At 45.0% G+C, this 10432-nt stretch overlaps 1 protein-coding gene across 1 annotated transcript; it reads left to right on the forward strand.

Moving 5' to 3' along the window:
• The first annotated feature begins 1911 nt into the window (after nucleotides 1–1911).
• On the forward strand, nucleotides 1912–7186 carry LOC133118996 (serine/threonine-protein kinase pim-3-like). Its single transcript, XM_061229345.1, has 6 exons — nucleotides 1912–2626; nucleotides 2941–3050; nucleotides 3177–3227; nucleotides 3365–3728; nucleotides 4992–5168; nucleotides 5586–7186. Exons 1-6 carry the CDS (start codon nucleotides 2548–2550, stop codon nucleotides 5783–5785), a joined length of 981 nt encoding a protein of 326 aa, XP_061085329.1. The 5' UTR covers nucleotides 1912–2547; the 3' UTR covers nucleotides 5786–7186.
• Nucleotides 7187–10432: the final 3246 nt, after the last annotated feature.

Raw genomic sequence — 10432 nt, forward strand, 5'->3', positions numbered from 1 at the left:
CGTCAGGAGCATTGGGGGTTAGGTAAGGTGTCTCACTCAGGGACACTTCGACACACCTATGGCGAGATCGAACCGGCAACCCACCTGAGCCAATGTCGCCCTTTACAACAATTGTTACAAATGGAGCCATACTATTCTGTTGTTTAGCAAGCTAACAGTCGGCCGGCATACCTTAATCGCGATCCTCGTCCACACTCGATCACCGTCCCGACCGTTCTTTGCAGTTAGACACCATGTAATTTGACAGGAGGTGGGGAAATAAAATAGTAAAGAAAGAAACGCGTAGTCTATTGGCCGGGTTAGAAAGTGATGAAGACTGATTCAACTGACTTGTCGGGTTAATATTTGATTGGTCGCACCGAAAAGTGAGTGACAGGAACCCCGCCCACACAAAGTCTTCGGCCTGCAGATACACCCAACTCGAGAAAACAACATTTACTGTATAAAAATACAGAAAAGCACGGCAGGACGTCAAGTCACCTCTGAAGTCAAGTAACAGCCGACGTATGTGTCCATATTTATCTATGCAACAACCCTGTGTTGTGTATACAAAAACAAAATGCAATTAACTTCCACGAATATACCACTGCAACCTGGTTCCATCACTTTAAATGGTTATAATATAGGTTTGCCAATGCTTTTTGCTTGGCTACACAGTAGTTGTTACATTCCAGGGGGATAACCATTAAAATCAATATTATGTTTAGACTAAGAAAATGAAATTGCAAGCCAATCAGCCTTCCAAAGAAAGAACAAAAGTCTGAGCGGCTTGTTAGCTAGCTAGCTAATTTAGCCATTTGGTATGGCTGACGTACGTTATAATAACTTAGAAACGATTGTCAAGGGAATTCATTGCAAACATTATGAAATACAATGAATGACAGACGTTACTATTATTTTATAGCGGTTAATGAAACCTGAAACAAAAACTTAGTTTTGTACCTGCAAGTGAACGCCAAATAACACCGAAGGTTGGCAATAGCTGATGACAATTCTGTTCGTCGCGTGTTATTTTAATTTTTTCCAGAAACGGTTGGCCCATATTTTTTATAGAAGCCATAGGCCAAATGTTAAATGAACAAAACGGTTCTGGTGGAAGTGTAGTGATTATAGTAACTGATAGATGCCGTTAACCACACAGACGTTTCTACAGAGGATTGGCTACCTCTTTTCCTTGACAAGTCTAAACCGTTTACCTTAGATGGCCTTTGAATTTGGGAGTGTATTTCAAGGTTGTAAGCGACTTTTGGCAAATGCGATCTGCCTCAGTATGCACGAGGGCAGCAGACATGTATACAGAGGTAACACTGACCATTTGGTTACCTGCCACCTCATTGTTACACTTTGTTCTGGGAAAGGGTTTGAAGCTTGCGCCTGAGCACTGCATTGTAATTGACATGCCTTGCTTTTTTTAAGTCCTTCAGACTGTATAAAGAACACTGTTTTGCTGTTTATAAATTGTTACTGGCCAGATAATTTAGAACTACAAGTTTGACTGAACAAAGGACCAGCTTCCTACAAGGTCAAATCATATGCAAATAACTGATGCTAACATGCAGAGTAGGCTACTCAAAACGGGGGGTCCGTGACTTTAAATATCTCTGGAGCCTAATCTAGTTTGCCCCGTTTCAGTACCCCCTCACTCCATCTTCCCATGCGGCGCTTAACAGACATCTGCAGAGGACTGCGGAGTGCAGGAGAGGGGGGGGGGGGAGCGTCTCGGAATTCCCGCCACGTGCCCTCAAATCCTCCCAATTCTATGCTAATAACCGTTTCCCGGTTGGTCTGGAAAGGCGCTACGGTGCACAGAGCCGTTATTTCATTGGTCTGAGTCGCACTGCTTATGCAAATCGTGTTCCATTTCGCTAATGAAACGCAATGCAAAGCCCTCAGACAAGAAATCCTTGGGCGTCTAGTACTACACTAAAGTAGTGCGTGTAATTGGATTGGTAGGTTATCGTACTAATATTAGATAAAAACGTATCTAGCACTCATACGGATTTAAAAGAGCTTTGGTCTCGATAGTTCATGTCAGCCGTATATGCGTTTTCAGTTAAGTTCTGCTAAAGGTTATATCTAGTTGCCAAGGCGGAGGAATATCCACCCCTCCACGCGTCAAAATATTGCCGTTAAGTAGGGGCGACCTCACGAGCGAAAGCCCAGACAACCGGGAACGGGGTTGCGCATAAATCGACTATACTGTAAACTGACTGTCAGTTTACATTCTGCATTCGTTTAATGTTAATTTGCAAACGTCCTATTTTCAAGCAAAGATTGGTTTGGACATAATCAGTTTGTGAATTTCCCATAATTCGTACTCGGAGATCTTTTTACGGATTTATTTTCTCTTTTTGGATCTGGATCTACAGTAACTGCATCAACGTTTGTGCCAGACTTGCGGTGGATTTAGCGCACTGGATTGAGCCAACCAGCTTGCTAGCCAGCAGCGAGCTAATTTAGCTGAACCTTTTTTTTTTCTCCTTTCCACGGATTTGGACCGTAAACTACCGATCGTTGGACTTTTCGTTGTTTTGAAAACGTCTTAATATGCTGTTCGGCTCATTTTCCCAGATTTGCAGCCCGACGACTATGGATCACTTGCCGGTGAAAATACAGCTCCAGCCAGGTACGTGGGGTCTCCGTAACGTAAAAGTTATTGAAAAGACGTTACACGTTGATAACTACTAACATTATCCGACTGTACGGTGTATCGCAAACGTGTATGTAATTGTGTTTAATCATACCCAGTCGATCTAATGAACGAAATAATTCCCATAATTGGCAGTGCATCTTTGCATGGACCGCTGAAGATGACTGGCAGCGGATTCTGTGTCTTGACCTTAAAAACCTGAAGCCATTTTGATGCTCGCTCGCAATCGGCATTAATTAAAACTGTATTAGCTGTGCAACTATAATCTTGCGGGGTTTTTTTATTTATAGTAAAAGTGGAGAAGGAGCCATTTGACAAGGTTTATCAGGTGGGATCCGTACTGGGAAGCGGTGGATTTGGAACCGTATACGCCGGTAGTCGCATCTCGGACGGATCGCCGGTAAGGGACCTCTATTTTATTTCTAATGCAGCGATGCTTTGAGCACGTGGCGACGAGATACAAAAATACTGTATGATGAGGCATACAGGTGTACATTTTCATGTTCTTTTATTCCATTTGTTTCAGGTCGCCATCAAACATGTGGCTAAGGAGAGGGTGACAGAGTGGGGCACGATTGTAAGTAAAGAGAGGCAATTTTAAACGCGGTTTACCTAGCTACGGATACCATTAACTGCAGATGTCGGCTAGCTAGCTTGTCCGATTCGCCCAGATGTGGCTAATGAACGTAATGTGGGTTCCCCCCCCCCCTCTAGAATGGCGCGATGGTTCCCTTGGAGATCCTATTGATGAAGAAAGTGGGATCCACATTTCGAGGTGTGATTAAGCTCCTGGATTGGTACGAGAGGCCGGACGGCTGGCTCCTCGTCATGGAGAGGCCCGAGCTGGTCAAGGACTTGTTTGACTTTATCACCGAGAAGGGCGCCTTGGACGAAGAGACTGCGCGGGGGTTCTTCCGACAGGTCCTGGAAGCTGTCCGGCACTGCTACAGCTGCGGCGTGGTGCACCGGGACATCAAGGATGAAAACCTCCTCGTAGACCTACGCAGCGGGGACCTCAAGCTCATTGACTTTGGTTCCGGGGCGATTCTCAAGGACACAGTGTATACAGATTTCGACGGTACGCACGCAGCCGGATTTTTATTTAGTTATGTGTCATGTGCAGAGAAATGACACATTTTCCAACGAATACAGTAGAAACCTGGTGGATGCGAAACGTTCGTTAAATTAAAATAGCCGTTATCTTCGTCGTTGAAAAAAAATCTGAACCCTGTTTTCTGTTGTAATCGTTGCTAAGTATAGATTCGGGCTAGAACTGTATCAAACTGTCGGTAGTGATTGATGAGGATGGATAAGTTTGAATCGCCAAATATGGTCACTCGGGGATGCGGATATGCCGCTCTGAGGTATCCCCGGAACTGTGATGCAGTAGCATCTTCCCGATTACTTGAAATGTTGCTCCGTGTAATTTTACCGTCCCGTTGCAATCATTTGTACAGAATGCAAGCTAATTACTACCCTACTTGATGTGCCCACGGGCTTATTTCTTGGGAAATGGGCGAGCGTGTTAGCCAATACGAAAACAAGTGCTTTACGGGGTTAGAATAATAGCTAAAACGGTTGGCTTTTTCGAACAGTATGTTTTTTCGACTGTTGTCATATCAGTCCCGTATTTTTTGCATATCATGCGACGCACCCCCGCCCCCCTTCCCCCCTCCATTTTAGTATTGTGGAAACGCTCAGCTGACACTTCACATCTGTTTGTTGTGAAACCTGAGCACGCAGGCCACGTGATGGGCACGTCACGGATTCGTGTTTTTGTTTGGTATCCAAGATACTCGTGCCCTTGGAGAAGGGGGGGGGGGGTATCACGCAGCTTTTATTTCTGGGGAAGAGACGGTGCTTTGTTTAAACAGAGCAGCGGGGTTTAAAGGTTATCCTCATATAAGGAATTAAAGTGAGATTTCAGATCGGCGCCCTAAAATAGCCGTTGAAACACAGCTGCGAAGTACGTTTTTTTTCCTGGACTTTATTTTTGGTTCTGTTTTGGTTTTGTTTTTCACAATCCGCTGACCAGGGTTTTGGCAGTGGGGAGCCAGGGGGGGGGGGGGGCGCGGGTGGGTTGTGAGAAGTGGGTATAGTTATACAATGTCGCAGTCTGGTCTGATCCCAAGCCAACAATGGCTTGGTTACAAAAATGTCCAGTAACAAAAGAATGCTAGACTGAGAATGACCTTCTGTGTGCTCCAAAGCATAGTTGCGTTGTGTCGAGGACGCTGCCGGTAATGCAGTATTGTAACACCAGAGCGTCGTGACTAATGTTTTCTCTCCCCCCCCCCCCCCCTTCTTCTCTCCCTCCTTTCCACATTGTTCCCTCTCGCAGGTACGAGGGTGTACAGTCCTCCGGAGTGGATCCGCTACCATAGATACCACGGGCGCTCGGCGACCGTGTGGTCGCTGGGCGTGCTGCTGTACGACATGGTGTGCGGCGACATCCCGTTCGAGCAGGACGAGGAGATCCTGCGCGGCCGCCTCAGCTTCAGGAGGAGCGTCTCCGCAGGTGAGCGTCGGGTTTCCGCGGACACCGCGCGAGCGCTAGCGCTAGCGTAGCCTCCGTTTCTGCGCCCCCTCCAGAGCGCCAGCCGCTGATCAAATGCTGCCTCTCTAGCTTAGCCTAGCCTCACCTTAGCGTTAGCGTAACCCCTGTTCCCTCTGCGCCCCCTCCAGAGTGCCAGCACCTGATAAAGAGCCGCCTCTCTAGCTTAGCGTTAGCGTAACCCCCTGTTTCCCTCTGCGCCCCTCCAAAGTGCCGGCAGCCGATCCAATGCCGCCTCTCTACCTTAGCGTAGCCTCAGCTTAGCGTTAGCGTGACCCCCGTTTCCCTCGGTGTCCCTCCAGAGTGCCAGCCGCTGATCCAATGCCGCCTCTCTAGCTTAGCTTCAGCGTAACCCCCCCGTTTCCCTCTGTGCCCCTCCAGAGTGCCAGCAGCTGATAAAGAGCTGCCTCTCCCCGCGGCCGTCCGACCGGCCCACGCTGGAGCAGGTGTTCGAGCACCCCTGGATGCGCTCGGGCGAGGACGAAGACGAGGACGAAGGCAAGGCGGACGAGCGAGAGATCCGGCTGAGGACCCTGGACCCGGACACGTCCAGCACCAGCTCCAGCAAGGAGAGCCTCTGAGCCCCGCCCCGCCGCTGGGACACTCCCCTCCCTGTCCTGTTTTTAAACGGAACGTCCGCCCCCGCCCCCCTCCTCCCTCCCAAATAAGTCCCTTTCATTGTTTTTGTAATTCTGTTTCCTCGCGGGGGAACAGGAGTGTTCGGGTGGTCTTAACCAGCACTTATTTATTTTGTATTTAATTTGTTACACAGATGGTCGAAGAGTCTGCTCTTATAGAGCTGGGACAACTTTTTATTTGCGTTTTTGTTTTTTTATTTTGTCTGTTTTTCTTTTGAGTGCCTTTTTTTGAAAGCTGCTTTTTTGTGGGATTTATTTTTATTTTTTTGCCAGTTATGAGTGTTTGTAATTTGCACCCTGTGGGAGTGGGGAGGGGTCTCTCCCCCTCCCTGTGCAGATTACAGGCCCAGTTTGGGGTTGTTTGAGGGGAGGGGGGGGGCATGACAGGGTCGTACAGTTTGGGGAATACTTGAAACACACACTTACACTGCCTCTTACTTTGCTGCTCACGTACTTCAGTCCGAATTGGCTTTCTCTTCGGTCCCTATTATTTATTGTTTTTATTTGTACATGTATGACTTTTTGTACTTTTTTCTGAATGTGTACTGAAGACGACCCTGTCCCCCTATCTAACGTAGGGATGTGTGTGTGTGCCCCTGGAGTCCTGCGCTTTTATTTTTATTTTGTTTCCCCCCCTTTTTATTCTCTTGTCCAGGTTTTCCCTGGCTAGGGCTGTGAAAATGCACAATCAATGCAATATTCCTGGACTCAAATTTTATGTTTTTATTTTTTGAAAACAAATATTGTCTAATGTATTTTCTGTTCGTTTTTTTTCCTCCCTGCCCTGGGTATTTATTTTGTAAAGTTTATTATGTAGACATTCCACGCTCTTGTGGTTATTATTTATTCATTTTTTTTTGTCTGTCTAAATGAGAAAAGAAAATTCCCCCAAATTTCCTCTTTTTTACATGGCCTTCCGGTTGCATTCCCGTTAGAGGGGGAGAACGCGTTTCAATTCGACTTGTTAACTTCGCAAATGTACAAAAGTTGTTTGTAAGAACGTTGAGGTTTAACTTTTGATTGTTCAAAAAAAAGTTATCGATGTGAAAGCTCGACAGACCTTTATCTGCGGCGTCTGGGATGGTTGCATCTTTAAAAAATATTAAAATCAAGCAATGCGGTTTGGATAAACGGTTAAGTTACTGAACCTGTACGATCTCCTGTAATTGAATTCCTGACAGCGAAGTTTAATTTGGGAGGAACTATGCCTGTTACTGATGCATAAGGGCCCAGTGTTGGATATGTCTGTCTTTTTCTTCTTCTTCTTCGGTTTAGTAGTGTGAATTGCAATTATGGAGATCCTATTTTTATACTGAAATTTCAATTAAACCGTTTTGTACATAATGTCTGGTGTCCTGTCTGATTGTACGGTAAGCGTTCAACGGTGTAACCACAAGCACCTGCTCTTATGTACGGTTAACAGCTCTTGCCTTTTGCGTTTTGGAAAAAAGCACACACGCACACACACACAGACACACACACACAAATCACACATACACAACTGCACATGGTGCAGTATTTAAATGGCAGAATAATTGTATGAGTAGGCTGTTTTACAGATCCTTTTAACTGGCCAAGTCAGAATTTTCCTAATTACTTCCTTGTTTACTGATACACTATTAAGAGCATGCAAGTCTTTTTTTCCCGAACATTGAGTGACCTTTATAAAAATCACTGTTGCATAACTGGAACTCAGTTTGACAAATGGAAAATAACGAGAGCACTTTCTGAACGAGCTTAACGAAGGGGGAGGGTTATTCTCAGAGGACAACTCGGGGATAGTACAAAAGATGAAAGTAAACATAAATGTAAACTACTGTTTGTTTCCAGCTCTTCCTACGGTTGGGAAAACGAAAAGAAATATAAATCAAAATGGTTCCAGCAACTGCGTAATTGGATAAAGGAACTTAATTATATTAAGTTATGTGGGACAAAAGCTAAATACTTTGAGCTTTTGGGCTGAGTAATATGATCGGTTTTGGCTCACCGTCCTCTGTTTCACTCTGACGGGGTGTTAGGACCTACGTCTTCGTTGTTTGGACATGTGCAAAGGCTTCTTGAGTTCCATAGTAGCCAATGAGTCAGCTGCCAATAACCGGAATGATTGCGAGTACTTTCAATCTGATGGGCTAGTGCTGCCCCCTATGGACTGACACGAAGGACTTCCAAAAACGACATTAAAGGGCACCCGTTTGAAAAAGTCATAATAATGAAGTTGACCTCTATATTTAATTGGTTTCGGAAAGAAATTCAAGTCATGTTTAAAACGGACCCCCCTTGGGAAGGGGGCATCGAGGGAAGTGTGAAAACACGCACACAGTCCGTACAGGGCTGAATCCGACATCTTCAATTCACTGGGGCTTATAATCCATCTCAGCTATGTTGTACGTCTCCCATATCAGTTGATTTTCGACGTGACGCCTCCACACGCAGTTAGCTGAATGTTTTCCCTCAGACCACGTGCTGCTGGTATCCGTCCAGTAGCCTTGGCGATATCATATATTGGCATATACGACTTGTCTCAACATTGCCACAGAAACATTGGAATAATGTTCCGTGTGGGCCATCTCTGGTCTGGCATGAGAGACTAAACAAGTAACTTCTTCAAAACATTTAAATTACATCGCTGTGTGCTTACCCGAAAGAGCAAAGTTTGACATTTAACTTCTGCAAACACACACACGACTAAGCAAATACAGAACGTATGAACCGTCATCTCACTTTTCAAACTTTTTTTTCTCTCCTCTCTTGTGAACAAGGAAAAATAGCCCTTACAAATTAAAATACATTCAAATGTAACCTCGGATTTCACTGACTCTCCTTGGCTAAGTAGCCGGGCTTCTATGGATTGTCAGCTGTTTCTTTGGTGTGTGGTGAGGGGAATGGGGTATTGTTTTTGTGCTGGGGGGGCTTTTGACATGCAAATGGACTACTTAGCTCAATCAAGAGGCCTTCTGTCCACGAGGGGGGAGATTCCCCCCCCCCCATCCTTACCTCAGGGAAGCCCATAAATTCTAATGTGCTTCGCTTCTTCCTGTGCGCGTCATTCACACCGGCTATTTCTGATCAGCGGCTAACCTCGTAAATCAAATACCCGTATTTATGCGACGTGCATTTCGCTGTTGACGCATATAATTTATATCCATTCACACTGCCGCATCAAGCAACTTAAACGGATTAATGATTGCAATTTTTACTTAATTAAAAAAATAAAAATAAAAATAGATATTTCCCACATTCACTGTAACAAAGCAATTGTCACCCTCATTGACTTGGATTCGGATGAACACGAAACGAAGTTAAGCTAGAACAACGTCACTGTCATTTAGTTTGTAATTTACATTTAGTTAAATATTCCAATTGTATTTGCAAAAAATCGACTCCTAAGTCATACGCGTGTTGTTATTCAGTTACTCTCTTCTCCGATATACACATGTACGGAAAAGCATGTGTATATTAATTTCAATTAGTTCCACACGTATAATATGTGAACTACTGCAATCATTCATATAAGAACATTGCACTCAACAGGAAATCAAAGCCCTTTCTACAAGCCTGACCTATTTAGCTTGATAACAGTAAATAATACATAGTTAGATACAATTGAATTTCCCATTTAAACATAATCGATGCAAATACAGTGTGGGTCAATATTCAGGCAGAGTTGATGAAGACAGAATGGCTGCACTGCTGTACATGGATTGCGATTGCATGCGTATATAGATTGTGATGTGTACTCTCGATGTGTAATTCTGCTTCTCCCACCCATGAATTCAGCTGGCTGATTTCACCAATTACTTATCATCTACCTCCTGGCTGAAGAACTGCACTAATTAGCAAATGCAGTCAATACACTCACAGAAATAAAGGTACAAAAAGTGACTAAAAAGATACAAATGCTTGTCACTGGGGCGGTAGGCAAATAGAATTGTATCCCTAGCCAGCAATACGTATATAATTCATTCGTACCCTTTCTGCTTGGAAAACGTACTAATTTGTACCCAAAGAGAACATGACTGTACTTTCAGGGTACATTTGGGAAATGTGATCCTTGAAGAACCATAAGGAACCTTCACTGTCACTTTATTTCTGAGAGTGTAGGACCAAAATTCTTTCACCTTTGGTCAGTCTGGCTGAAGAACAGTGCTCTACGGTTCCTCTGATTGGTCAGTCTGGCTGAAGAACAGTGCTCTACAGTTCCTCTGACTGGTCAGACGGCAATGAAGAACAATCCTATGATCCAATCACTCTGCAGCTCAGCTGGTGGACTGTGGACAAAGAACTATCAGTGGCTGGCAACGGTACCACGGAGGACACGTGTACTTGAATGAATACAGGCTTAAGAATGTAACCCCAGAAAAGCTTTCACTTTTTGAACCTGGACTTTGCAGCGCCGCAGATGAGCCCAGTCCCCCTTCATCCATAACGCTGTATTCTGTGCAGGGCTGTGTGGAGAGCTGTGAGTGTGAAGCAGCTCTGAGCGGAGCAGAGGAGACCTCAAGGCTAGAGAGGGGGTCTGAGCCCACGTCTTCAATGACACGACCAAGAAGGCCAGATGGGGGAATCGGGGGTTTGGAGGACGGGCACAGA

The sequence above is a fragment of the Conger conger genome, chromosome 19 (genome assembly GCF_963514075.1).
Source record: "Conger conger chromosome 19, fConCon1.1, whole genome shotgun sequence".
Taxonomy (NCBI): Eukaryota; Metazoa; Chordata; class Actinopteri; order Anguilliformes; family Congridae; genus Conger; species Conger conger.